Source organism: Artemia sp. Qi Xiang Cuo, chromosome 11 (assembly GCF_049724085.1).
Source record: "Artemia sp. Qi Xiang Cuo chromosome 11, ASM4972408v1, whole genome shotgun sequence".
In the NCBI taxonomy this organism is placed as follows: domain Eukaryota; kingdom Metazoa; phylum Arthropoda; class Branchiopoda; order Anostraca; family Artemiidae; genus Artemia; species Artemia sp. Qi Xiang Cuo.
In genome coordinates this window covers 18227914-18242179 of record NC_142804.1, presented here as the reverse complement: position 1 = coordinate 18242179, position 14266 = coordinate 18227914, and the positions used below count along the sequence as shown (strand labels likewise).

The window sequence follows — 14266 nt, the reverse complement described above, 5'->3', positions numbered from 1 at the left end:
AATTGCAAATCATGATCAATGTTCTTGGTGATCTTCAGTCGAAAATATAGGAATAATAGGATTTTAGTCAAAATATAGGCATTTTATAGGAGTGCATTAAAATATAGGAATTTATAGGCGAGTCCAAACCCTGCATTGAAGCTTAATCCTAGGTTCTCAAGATTCCTATTCAACATGTTAATGTCACTCTGCAGGATGGTTCTAGCATCTTGTTTTGTCACTTGGCTGAAATGCTATGTGTCATCTGCAAAGAGCTTGATGCAGCTGGTTTTACCTTCAGTTATGCTATTTATGTAGAGGATGAAGAGTAGTAGCCCTATTATGCTCCCCTCAATGAAGTCACTTGGTACACTAGCTCATTGCTGACAATTTTAGTAAAAGCCAGGCACCAACACTTATAGGCCTGTTTGGGACTCCACTCTTTGACTATTGGAAAAAATTAGCTTATAAGCTTATATAGAATGGTACTATCCAATCTCCTTATAATTAAAAACATTTTAGTCATCTAGGTGGAAAATTTGGCCCATCTGTATAGGAAAAATCTAAATTTGCCACCTAGCTGACTAATAACTTCTCCCCAGCAAAACTTAATTTTTCTAACTAGTTGACTAATAACTTCCCCCCAGCAGCACTTAAATTTGCCAACTAGTTGGCAATAAATGTTGCCCCAGCAAAACTTTCCTTTTCCAACTAGTTGACTAATAACTTCTCCCCAGCAAAACTTAATTTTGTCAACTAGATGGAAAGAAACATTGCCCCAGAAAACAATTCATTTTCCAACTAGTTGACTAATAATAGCCTAGTTAGAATTTATTCTGAATAGCATAAAATATGTTAATAATATACGGTTTTTTTAAATTTAATTATCACTATTGTTACTATTGTGTTACAACTTCTGTCTCTCTCCCTCTTAATGGGAGATATATTTTGAGTTATATATTGGGCTTTGAAGCCAGGGATTTTTTGTTTTAATTCCCAGGATAATTAGTCTTGTACCTGGTCCTAAAAGTGAGATTGAATTTGTTAAAGCTTGGAGTGTTATTCCTCCTGTCTGTTTAAAGAGGAATATTTTTGTCTCATTTTTAGAATTATTAATTAATTTTCCCAACTAGTTGACTAATAGCCTCTCCCCAGCAACACTTAAATTTGCCAGCTAGTTGACAATAAATGTTGCCCCAGCAAAACTTTCCTTTTCCAACTAGTTGACTAATAATAGCTAGAATTCATTCTCAATAGCATAAAATATGTTAATAATATACGTTTTTTTTTTAAATTTAATTATCACTATTGTTACTATTGTGTTACAACTTCTGTCTCTCTCCCTCTTAATGGGAGATATATTTTGAGTTATATATTGGGCTTTGAAGCCAGGAATTTTTTATTTATTCCCAGGATCATTAGTCTTATAATACCTCGTCCCAAAAGTGAGATTGAATTTGTTAAAGCTTGGAGTGTTATTCCTCCTGTCTGTTTAAAGAGGAATATTTTTGTCTCATTTTTAGAATTATTAATTAATTTTCCCAACTAGTTGACTAATAGCCTCTCCCCAGAAACACTTAAATTTGTCAACTAGTTGACAATAAATGTTGCCCCATCAAACCTTTCCTTTTCCAACTAGTTGACTAATAACTTCTCCCCAGCAAAACTTAGTTTTTCCAACTAGTTGACTAATACCTTCTCCCCAGCAAAACTTAATTTTGCCAACAAGCTGGAAAGAAACATTGCCCCAGAAAACAATTCATTTTCCAACTAGTTGACTAGTAAGTTCTCCCCAGTAAAACTTAATTTTTCCAACTAGTTGACTAATGGATTCTCCCCTGCAACATTTAATTTTGCCAACTAGCTGGAAACAAACATTGTCCCAGAAAACAATTTATTTTGGAACTAGTATATTTTATAATAGAATAGCATATATACATATATATAGCCTGTATATATATATATATATATATATATATATATATATAAGAACAACTGCAAAAGTGGGCATCAGACAATGAATGGAACTTGGCAGGTTGCACAAAAATGTGCATTTTTACATGAAATTGCATCTCTGTGAACCTGGGGTAAGACTATCTTGCAGAGTGTTGCCTAAGATTGGAAAGCATACTTATAGAAGGAGAAGATTTTTAGTTCTGTGGCTTTAAGACTATTTACTCCTGAATTCAGTTTATTTGATTTACCTTAGCTGTAGCACATTTGTTAAAATCACTTACTGCCAATTTTTGTTGGACTGAGAATAGTGTGTTTTTTGTTTTCTCTTTATGTCATGTTGTTAGCTAAGAAATTATTCTGAGCAAAATTTACTTGCCAAATAGACAGCTAACAAAAGTGTTGATAGGGTAAGTTTGTTTCTAGCTAGTTGGATAAAGAAAGTATTGCTGGGGAAAAGTTGCTAGTCAACTAGTTTGAAAATAAATTGTTTTCTGGGGCAATGTTTGTTTCCAGCTAGTTGACAAAATTAAATGTTGCTGGGGAGAAGTTAATTAGTCAACTAGTTGGAAAAATAAAGTTTTGCTGGGGAGAAGTTACTAGTCAACTAGCTGGAAAAGGAAAGTTTTGCTGGGGCAACATTTATTGTCAACTAGCTGGCAAATTTGAGTGTTGTTGCAGAGAAGTTATTAGTCAACTAGTTGGCAAAAATTAATTTTTGCTGGGGAGAAGTTATTAGTCAACTAGTTAGAAAAATTCTAAAAATGAGACAAAAATATTCCGCCAGAATAGAAACAAAGACAGATAAATGGAGGAACATACACAATTTATGTCCATTAAATGCAAGATAGAAATGAACAAAACTTCAAATATGTATCCGTTTTCTTTAAACAGACAGGAGGAATAACCCTCCAAGCTTTGACAAATTCAATGTCACTTTTGGGACCAGGTATAAGACCAATTATCCTGGGAATCAAAACAAAAAATCTCTGGCTTCAAAGCCCAATATATAACTAAAAAAATATCTCCCATTAAGAGGGAGACAGGGAGAGAGACAGAAGTTGTAACACAATAGTAACAATAGTGATAATTAAATTTGAAAAAACCCTATATTAACATATTTTATGCTATTCAGAATAAATTCTAACTATTGTTAGTCAACTAGTTGGAAAATTAATTTTTTTATGGGGCAATGTTTCTTTCCAGCTAGTTGGCAAAATTAAGTTGTGCTTGGGAGAAGTTATTAGTCAGCTAGTTTGAAAAGGAAAGTTATGCTGGGGCAACATTTATTGTCAACTAGTTGACAAATTTAAGTGTTGCTTGGGAGAAGTTATTAGTCAACTAGTTGGAAAAATTAAGTTTTGCTGGGGAGAAGTTATTAGTCAACTAGTTGGAAAATGAGTTTGGTCAATATATACCAAATCATATTGTTGAGTTTCAAATAAAGTGAATACACCATTTGATGTCTTTTTTTATGCTGATTACAAATATAATAAAGCATTTCTATTGGAAAAGAATTTCAGCCCCCCCTATATAGGCTATACCTAACCTAACCTAACCCAGAAGTAACATATCTAGGGGGGGATGAAATTCAATTTCAATAGAAATGCTTATTATGTTCGTAATCAGCATAAAAAAAGGCATCAAATGGTGTATTCACTTTAGTCCTAACTCAATAATATGATTTGGTATATATTGACCATGAGTTTTCCTTGGGCAACATTTAGCCTATTGTCAACTAGTTAGCAAATTTAGATTTTTCCTATACAGATGGGCCAAATTTTCCAACTAGATGACTAAAATGTTTTTAATTATAAGGAGATTGGATAGTACCATTCTATATAAGCTTATAAACTGATTTTTTCCAATAGTCAAAGAGTGGATATCTGGCCTGTTCATGATTGTGTAATATGTGTTTATTGTTTATAGGCCTAGTGTATTGCATAATGTTTTAAATTTGCCAAGTAGCCTGTTTGCTAAATGGTTACTTTTCTTCACTATGGCTTTAATAGCACCTATTTCAATAGCCTAGCACTCACTCTTGCCCCACCAATAAAAATACTGTAGCTACACCCCTGCTAGCCATAAGATTAGAATCTTAGAAGCTACAGTGATGACAGTGGTCAAATATGGCTCTGAAGCATGGACACTCCAAAAAGCGAATGAAGATTTGCTAGATGTTTTCCAGAGAAATTGCTTAAGGATTGTTCTGGGTACCCAGCTGACTGACCGTATTTCAAACAATAGGCTATACAAAAAATGTGGTTCAATACTGCTTTCTAGGTCTATAATGAAAGAAAGGTTGAGGTGGTTAGGGCATGTTGTGCAGATGAAGCATGACAGATTGCCAAAGATTGTTCTTTTCGGCCAACCATCTAGGGCTAAATGGAAAGCAGGTCGTCCCCATCTGGGGTGGGAAGACATCATAAAGAAAGATTTAAAGGAAATGGGAACTTCGTGGGCGGGTGTAAAAAGGGAGGCTTTGAATAGATTGGGGTGGAGGAGGAGCATGAGTAGCTGTGTTGGCCTCAGGCGGCTTGGTGCTGTGATGAGTTGTTAGTAGTAGTAGTAGTAGTAGTTATAAGTATAGGCCTATGTCGAATCAGTATCTTTTAGCTATCATAATTATCAAAACAATAAAAATTCCACAGAGTTCTTAACACATTCAAGGGCTAAGATAGCCTAGGCCTATAGCCTATCTGGCCCCATTAGGGACTAGGGTGAATTTTTAAGCATAGTAATCATGCTAATGAACATTATTTACGATTTATCTTCACTTTATTTAAGATTACCTTCCTCACATCCTTGCATTAAAACGTCTTGATCACGTATTATGCCATCAAACTCAGCAACAAGTGATAATCTGTAAGGGTCTGCCATTTTGAATTTAAAATTCTCGCCCTCATAAGTTTGCCGAAACATTTGAAAGTCAAATCACTAACATCATGAGAAAACCAACTAATGAGCGAAAGAATCACGAAAATTGTGAGTTGGCTGGTTTTCCTTGAAAGCTGTTAAAAAAAATAATGACTTTCGTTTATCGAGCCTTTTGGAGAAAGCTTCGAAAATACTGAAAAGCTCTTCCTATGAAATTTAAAGGCATTCTGCATAAAAACCGAAAAAACATGGGCTGCTTGATGATTAAGATCCTCCTATATCCAAGTTTCATTTACATCTGACTAGAAGACAAACAAAAAGTCATATGCAGTAACCTTTTTTTCAGATATATACTAGCTCTGTGCTCCACATCAAGATTGAAAACGGTTCTTATTCCTCTAGATCCGATAGTTCAAATGAGCGCCACTAAATCCCAAAAATCTTGCCCGATTTAAGATCTGTTTTGACAGGGATTTTGGCGTTCGATGGAATCTTTATCAACATAGCAGGCATATGGTGTATAACATTTTTTTAATAATCATTTCAAAATGTTGACAGGTCCGTTACTTTCCTTATTAGCGTTGGAATTTCAAATATTGGTGGTAACTTTAAAATGGAACGTATATTGATGACATTGCAGAAAGAAAATAATAGTCTCTTTGCTTTGCTTTTTGAAATAATAGCAAATTGACAAACTGAATAAAAGTTATAACCACATATAATCGCATTCAATTATTACCCAAAAATTATAATCACATTCAAAATAAAATCACTAGGCAGTAGTGATAATTCAATATAGATGTCAAGTCTGTGACCACATAATTCAAACACTGTCAATAACCCTTTAAGTTATTAATTTGCTTAATTCCTGTTTATTTTAACTTTTGAAGAAAATCTCAAAAAACTATTGAACTAATTTAACTACCCCTTAGTCTTTCATGCCCAACCAGAAAGCACTTTGGCGGTGGCGTGAAAAGTTTTAATTGGCGTGCCTCGGCTGCGGCAAAAAAAAACAACAATAGAGTGTCGTCAAAATTAAGTGCGTCAAAAGTTTATTACAACTATTGACTATTTATTCGACTTTACTAAAACTGTTTTGTGGCTATCTATATTGAAGCATACCTGTAAAGTTGCCTTAGTGGTTCTTAAGAAGGCTTGCTAAGCATAAAATCAATGAAAAAACACTCATATAAAATGGTTTTCAAAAACATGCTTCGATTACTTACTTACTTACTTAGGTCCCGGCCATCCTCATGGGACGTTTTGGGGCCACTCCTCTTGCTAACTCATGTGTAAGAGCTCGATACGTTGTTCTATCCGGTGCGATTCGTGACAACTGGGCTATCTTGACATTTTCGAAGTGGAAGTTCTCCATCCATCGTTTTCGTGGTCTGCCTCGTGGACGAAGGCCATGGAGCGATCCTTCAAGAGCGATTTTCGGGAGGCGGTTTGGCTCCATTCGCTTGCCCTGGCCGAACCAGCGCAGTTGTTGCTCTTTGATTTTACTTAGAATGGTTTCAGTGGACTAGAACCTTTGGCGTGCTTCCACATGTGGTCAGTGTATTTGATTCTAGCAATGCGACGGAGGCATCTCATCTCAAAAGCTAGAAGTTTTCTTTCGTCTTCGGTTTTCAGAGTCCATGTTTCGCATCCATAAATAACTATGGGGATTACTAAACTGATGAATAGGTGCATTTTGAGTTTGTTGGCTAGGTGGTTGCTTTTCCAGCGGTTGGCTAGTCTTCAGAAGCTAGAGCTAGCAAGTGCAAGTCGACGTTTCACGTCAGAGCTATGGCAATTATCAGAAGAGAGTAGGCTACCAAGGTACAGGAAGTGGTCAACTGTTTCAACCTGTCTCCCGCCTATGGTGATAATGGGCGGGTTGTCTAGTTTACGTCTCATAGTTACCATGAATTCGGTCTTGCTGGCATTAATCTCCATCTCAAACGGATTTGTGGTATTGTAGAGTTTATCAGCTTGTGCCTGCAGTTCTTGTGTAGAGTTGGCTAGCTCAACAATATCATCGGCGTAAGCAATATTGTCTATCAGCAGCCCTCCTATTGTTGCGCCATATTCCGACTGCATCAGTGACAGAACGACATTTAGAAATAGGTTGAAGAGATGTGACGATAAGATGCAACCCTGGAGTAATCCTGACGAAGTTTTGAACTCTTCTGACAGCCCATCAACGGCTATTACTTGGCCTCGGAATTAGTCGTACAGACTTTTGATTTACTTGGGCTATCTCATAAGGGATCCCGTAGTGAAAGAGGATTTGCCAGAGTCCTTCGCGCCATATTTGGTCAAATGCCTGACGGAAATCAACAAATAGTTGGTAGAGCTCTTGGTTGAATTCGATGTATCGCTCCATGAGTTGTCGAACGACGAATATCTGATCGATTGTGGATCTTCTAGGGCGGAAGCCGGCCTTATATTCTCCAATGGCAAAGGCAGTTGTTGCTTGTAAGCGTCGGAGTAGGACTTTTGTCACGACACTTGACTGATGGCTCGTGAGGCTGATCGGACGGTAGTTTCCACACCCTTTTTTTGATCTCCTTTTTGTGAATAGGTACAATGGCAGCCTTGCACCACTGACGGGGTACGTGGCCGGTTTCCCACATCGCAGATACAATGGCGTGGAACAGATCAGTTACATCATCCGATGCGACGTTTATGAGTTCAGTGGTGACTCCGTCCGGGCCAGGGGCTTTTCCTTGTTTGAGCGACTTGATTGCTGACTCGGTTTCTGACTTGAGTGGGGTTGGTGGTCTGAGTTCTTGGTCGGGTATGGAGAAGCGGGTTAGTATTTCAGGATCCACAGCTACTGGTGATTCAGTTTATCGTTAAAGAATTCTTTCCATCTTTCAAGTTTCATTCATCTTTCAGGAATCGCTAATCTCCTTTCCGTCTTTGTCCAAGATTACTCATGTTTGCGGCTCTTTTTTCCGGCTTAACTCGTGTACCATTCTGAAAACTGCTCCGCTGTTCTCCTTCTTGAACTGTACTTCGCAGTCTTCGTATTTCTTCCACAGGTGGTTACGTAGTGCCTTTCTGATCTCTCGCTCTACTCTTCTCTTGAGGAGCTTGTAAATATCCCGGCTGTGGCGGTCGGATTAATTACAAAAAAGTCGTTTGTCCTCGCATAGCGCAATGATCTCATCCGGGATCCATGGTTTTTTATTGGGGGTTTTTCGTCCGAGGGCATTGTTCGCTGTCTCGATGATGTGGCCTGCTCGGTCAGGGAGTCTATCTCATTAGCTGTGGTCAAGAGAGAATGATTTGCCAGGATCTCTCGAAATTTTTCAGATAGACTGGAAGTGTAGGTCTGCCTTTTTTTGGGATCCTGCAGCAGATCCACCCAAAATATTGGGATTTTTGTTGCTTTTTGCAATTTTCTCATTCTTAGCTTGAACCTTGACATCAGGAGAGTGAGGTCAGAGTCGAAGTCTACTCCAGGTAATGCTACTGTGTCTAGTACGGAAGACTTCCAATGCTTCGATATCAGCATATAATCAATCATGTTCTCGGTTTTACCGTCTGGGGATCTCCAGGTCACTTTACGTCGATGGCGGTGTTTGAACATTGTATTCGTTACGAATAACTCGTTTTCTCGGCAGAACTCCAGCAATCGTTCGCCTCTTGCTTTACCGTGACCAAAAGGCCCCATAATATCGGACTGACCGGTATTATCCGTACCTACTATAGCGTTAATGTCCCCCATGACAATCAGTACGTCTTTCTTATGGATTTGGTCGATGATGCTTTGTAGTGTGAAATATAATTCATCACATTCTTCCTCACTTCTGGCGGAGTCTGGGGCATAAACTTGGACAACAGACATATTCTTGGCAGCTCCCTACAGTCGTAAGACGGTTATTTTTTCTGAGACTGGGGTGAAAGAGATTAGAGATTTTTTGGCAGTTGGTGATACGAAGAATCCTACACCTTGTCGATGAACTCCGTCCTTATGGCCGGACAACAAGAGGGAGGCTCCAGAGAGGTTTTCCTCACTTTATCGGGCGAGGTGCGTCTCAGAGAAGCCGATAACATCTCAATTGTACCTCTGTAGTTCTCTAAGGGCAAGATCTAGTTTTCACGGTCTGGCAAGTGTTCGGATGTTTAGCGTGCCAAAGTGTAGGGGGGTTTTTGTGGGAACAAAACAACCGTGTGGATTTTCACTCCGGGTGGAGGTCGTCCTAGGCCTAGGGTCGTCAGCTGCTCTGGACGCGGTAGCATGTAAAATCACATTATCCTCGTTCAAAATTGGTTGTTCGTCGGTTACCCTGGACGCGGTAGGATGAAAAATCGCATTATCATCATTTAAAATTGGTTGTTCGTCGGTTACCCCAAACGCGGTAGCAGATGTTTGCATAATTATGAGCCCTTTTTTCATGATATTCAAGAGAGGTGGTTTCTTGGCTAAATGGGTGGTGGCGGCAAGCCACTCCTCTCCACCACCTTTTAGAGGCCGTTGTCCGTAAATCTGGATCCTCCGCTCTTATGCAGTTGTCCTCCTGTAGAGGGTCCTCCCACGATGGTGTTCTGCTTCACCATGCAATTTACCCCATTGCTGGGAGAAGGTTTGTAACTAACGGGACGTGTCCACACACCGATGGGCCCTGCTGAGTGTACATCCGAGGGGCCTTCTTTCTCCTCCGCCCGTATTTACAGCCCCCGAGCGAGGGTGCCTAAGTTTCAATTAAGGACCCCCAGGGACTGGGTCCCCCCTAGGACTGTTCATCCTACTCAGTGGAGGTACCCTACATATCTGTAGGGCGTTCCCCTATCCGCCACCTGGAGACGCGCTGAGTGGCCTGAGGGAGGCCCCTACTGAGAAATCTCAGTATGTCTCAGAATTATTTGAAGTATGCTTCGATTATTTGAAGTAAATAGTGGTACTAGTCAATTATAAAATAACCATTCGAGAATTTCTGACGTGAAAAAATAGTCAAGTAACTTCTTTAACCATACAATTGCTAACGCTAACTTGGTAAACAGGGGTTTCTCACTCCGTGAGCAATTTTTCTTTGGTGTTGAGGGGAAAAAAGGTACATATTTCATCAGGATTCACCAAACTTCACATGCCGATTAGTTATTATATAATTGACAAGTATATAAACAGTTTGTTAACACATAGACGGAGAAAAAAATGAAAATAATTTCAAAATTATCAAAAAAGAAATTTCCTTGAAGACCTTGACAAGCTTTTAATGATCGCGGATAGAAATCTGTTCTACACCTTTTATGATGTCAACAGGGATCGTTTTACTGTTGAATCATCCAAGCACAGACAAATACCCTATTTGCAGTCGCATTAAAATCATGAATTGTTTTTTAATTTTCATGCAAAACTTGCTATCAGCTGCTACCTATCATTTACGCTCCACCTAGTTATTTTTTCGTCTTGTTCTCTCTCTGGTGACAGTTTGTCTGATGATACACAAGTTGAGAAGCCCATTGCGCTGAGGTACAGACAAATAGTTTCGCGTGACATGATGTGCATTGGAAATTTCACAAGGTTTATTATTAAATATTTGAATCTTGCGAACGGAAATTAGGAAAATAGCTTGTTTTAAAGATTTGTGCATTTTTTGTGTCTCAAAAACTAATAGTTCTTGTGAATCAGAGGCAAAGCTATAGCGTTGCCTATAGTAAAGGCTATACGGCTCCAATGTTTTATTATTATTTTTTTCCGAGAGGCACTTCTTATGGAAGGGTCGCCGTATAAGCTTCAAAAGGGGCTGATTCAATTTGAAGTTCTAGTGCCCTTTTAAACAGTCAATAGTTATCGGAGGACAACTAGCCCCCCACACCGTTTTCCCCCAAATACATCCGATAAAATTTGAGATAGCCATTTTGTTACTAATAGTTCAAAGATCGTATAAAAAAAACTACAGAGTCGGCACAACCAGACAGAACCTTGGGGCAGGCGTTGTAAGCTATGCCCTGGGGGAATAAAGGGGTCTTATAGAAGGGATGCTCCTATAAACTTCAGAGAGGGCTTATTTGGTTTGGAATTAAAGGTTCTAGTTCACTTTTTCAGAGTCAAAAGAGATCGGAGGGTAACTATCCCTACCCCCCCCCCCTCCCCCACATCCCTTTTCCCCAAACACATCCGATAAAAACTTTAATACAGCGATTTTGTTAAAAATAGTTCAACATCCGATAATAAAAACCCCGAGGTCGACAGAACCCCTAAAGACCCAGGGACAGGGGTTGTAAGCTATGCCCTGGGGGCATGTATGGTTCTTATAGGAGGGATGCTCGTATAAACTTCAGAGAGGGCTCATTTGATTCGAAATTGAAAGTACTAGTTCAATTTAAAATAATCAAAATAGATCGAAGGGCGATTACCCCCCCCCCCCCCCCCCATGCTCTTTTTCCCCAAATCCATCCAATAAAAGTTTTGAGATAGCCTTTCAGTTAAAAATAGTTAAAAAATAATATAATAAAAACTCCATGGTCAACACAAACCCCCAGAGCACGGAGAAAAGAGTCTTAAGTTATACCCCGGGGATATATAAAATTTTTATGTAAGGAAGGGTTGTATAAACTTCAGAGGTGGCTTATTTGATTGGAAATTGAAAGTTCTAGTTACCTTTTTATGAGTCAAAAGAGATCGAAGGACATTTTCTTCCCCACCCCACATACCCTCTTTTCCTCAAATGCATCTGGTCAAAATTTTGAGATCGCCAGTTTGTTTGAAATAGTCCAACGATCAGATAACAAAACTTTAGGGTCAACATATCCCCCACCCAGAGCCCGGGGGTAGGGTTATAACTTATGCCTTGAGGGCATATAAAGTTTTTTATGGAAATAGTGGTTTTATTAACCTCGGAGGGGACTCAAATGATCAGAGCTTGAAAGTTCTAATTCTCTTTTTAAGAGTCAAAAGTGATCCGATGGCAACTAGCCCTCCCCCCCCCAAACCATCCCCCTTTTCCTCAAATAAGTTCGACCGAATTTCTTGTATAGCCATTTTATTCAAAATAGACCAAAGATTCTATAACAAAGACTTTAGGGATAAAGCAGGCCACCAGAACATTGGGGCAAGTGTTGTAAATTGTGTCCCAAGGGCATACAAGGTTTTTATTGAAGGGATGGTAGTATAAACTTCGGAGGGGACTCATTGGATTGTAAATAAAAATTTCAAGTGCCCTTTTTAATCGTCAAAATTGATCGTAGGGCAAATAGCCCCCCCCCCGCCCCCCAAAAGCCCCATTCCCCAAATGCATCTGATCAAAATTTTGAGATAGCTATTTTGTTTAAAATAGTTTAAAGATTAAATTACAAAACTCAGTGATCAACACAACCCCCAGAGCCCGGGGGAAGTGTTACAAGTTATGCCCCTGGGGCAGATAAGCTTTTCTGTAGGGGACGGTCGCATAAAAATCATAGGTGAATCATTTGATTGGAAATTGAAATTTATATTTACTTTCTTAAGAGTCATCAAAAGTGATCGGCGGGCATATACCCTCCCTCCACTCTTTTTTCCCCATATAGGAAAAACATTTTGATATAGCCCTTTTGTTTGAACTAGTTCAACGATCAGATGGCAAAACTTCAGGGTCTACATACCCCCCTCCAAAACCCGGGGAAGGGTTGTGACTTATGTCCTTGGGGCATATAAGGGTTTTACGGACAAGGTGGTCGTATAAACTTCGGAGAGGACTCAAATGATTTCAAATTCAAAGTTCTAGTTCCTTTTTTAAGAGTCAAGTGATCCGATGGTAACTTGCCCCCCCCCCCCACTAAGCTCAAGGCCATAAGGGTAAAAAAAAATTCCCAGAGGCACTTCATATGGAAGGGATGTTCGTATAAACTTTGGAGTGCCTCGTTCGATTGGAAATCGAAACTTATAGTATCCTTTTTAGGAGTCAAAAGTGATCGGAGGGCAAATGGCTCCCACGCCCTTTTTTCCCCAAATGCATCCGATAATTTTTTTCTTAGTTCAAGCATTAGATAACTAAAACTTCGGGGTGGACACAACCCCGCCAGAACCTAGATACAGGCGTTGTAAGCTACGCCATGGGGACATATATGGTTTTTATGGAAGGGCTACACGTATAAGCTTCAGAAGGGGTTCATTTGATTGGAAATTGAAAGTTCTAGTTCACTTTTTAAGAGTCAAAGGAGATTGGAGGTCAACTAGTCCCCCGCCTTTTTTTCCCAAGCCCATCAAATAAAAATTTGAGATAGGTATGCTATTAAAAATAGTTCAAACATCAAATAAAAAAAAAACAAAAACTCCGTGGTCGACACAACGTCATGGCAAGTGTTTTAAATTATGAGTATTTAAATTATAAGTGTTTTAATTTAAGAGTCAAAAGTGATCGGAGGGTATCTAACCCCCCCCCCTGCAACTTCTTTCCTTTAAATGCATCCGATGGATTTGAGATAGCCATTTTCTTTGAAATAGTCCAAGGATCAAATACCAAAAACTTCGGGGTCAACATACCCCCCACACGGAGCGCAGGGATTGTAACTTGTGCCCCGGGGGTATATGAGGGCTTATGGAAGAGGTGGTCGAATAAACTTCGGAGGGAACTCAAATGATTAGAAATTCAAAGTTTTAGTTTCCCCATTCAAGAGTCAAAAGTGATCAAATGGCAACTACCCCCCCTCCCTTGCCCACCAACCTTCTTTCCCAAAATGTGTCTGATCGAATTATTTATATAGCCATTTTGTTCAAAATTGACCAAAAATCATTTAATAAAAACTCAGTTTTTATGGAAGGGACGATAGTACAAAATTCAGAGGGATTTCGATTGTAAATTGGAATTTCTAATGCCCTTTTTAAGAGTCAGAAGTGATCGGAGGGCTACGAGCCCCCTTCCCAATGCCCTTTTTTCCCCATATACATCGGATCAAAATTTTGAGATAGCCATTTTGTTGAAAATAGTTTAAAGATAAAATAAAGAAAACTCCGGGCTTGGCACAACCCCAGAGCCAATGGGCATGTACTGTAAGTTATGTACCAGATGTATTTAAGGTTTTAATGTAAGTAGAGGTCGTATAAATTTCAGAGGTTGCTAATTTGATTTGAAATTGAAAGTTCTAGTTATCTTTTTAGGAGGCAAAAGTGAACGGAGGGCATCTTTCCCCCCCCCCCCGTCACACACACCTTCTTTTCCCCAAACGTATTCAATCTAAATTTTTAGATAGCCATTTTTTTGAATAGTGTAACAATCAGATAACAAAAACTTCGGGATCAACACAATCCCCCCAATATCCCGGGGGAGGGATTGTAGATTATGCCCGGAGGCATTTAAGGTTCTTATGGAAGAGGTAAACTTCAGAGACGACTCAAATGACTAGAAATTTAAAGCTCTAGTTTCCTTTTTGAGAGTCAAAAGTAATCTGATAGCAACTAGCCCCCCCCCCTCCCAAACAGCCACATTTTTCCCAAATGTGCCCGATCAAAATTTTGAGATTTTTATTGTGTCCAAAATAGACC

At 39.1% G+C, this 14266-nt stretch overlaps 1 protein-coding gene across 1 annotated transcript in view; it reads right to left on the bottom strand.

Annotated features, from left to right (window-relative positions):
- Positions 1–4846, bottom strand: part of LOC148946719 (rac GTPase-activating protein 1-like) — an 87433-nt gene extending 82587 nt beyond the window's left edge. Inside the window, exon 1 of the mRNA XM_089096403.1 lies at positions 4725–4846. Coding sequence (XP_088952529.1) covers positions 4725–4812 — 88 coding nt within the window. The 5' untranslated portion in view covers positions 4813–4846. The remainder of the gene's footprint in view (positions 1–4724) is intronic.
- Positions 4847–14266: the final 9420 nt, after the last annotated feature.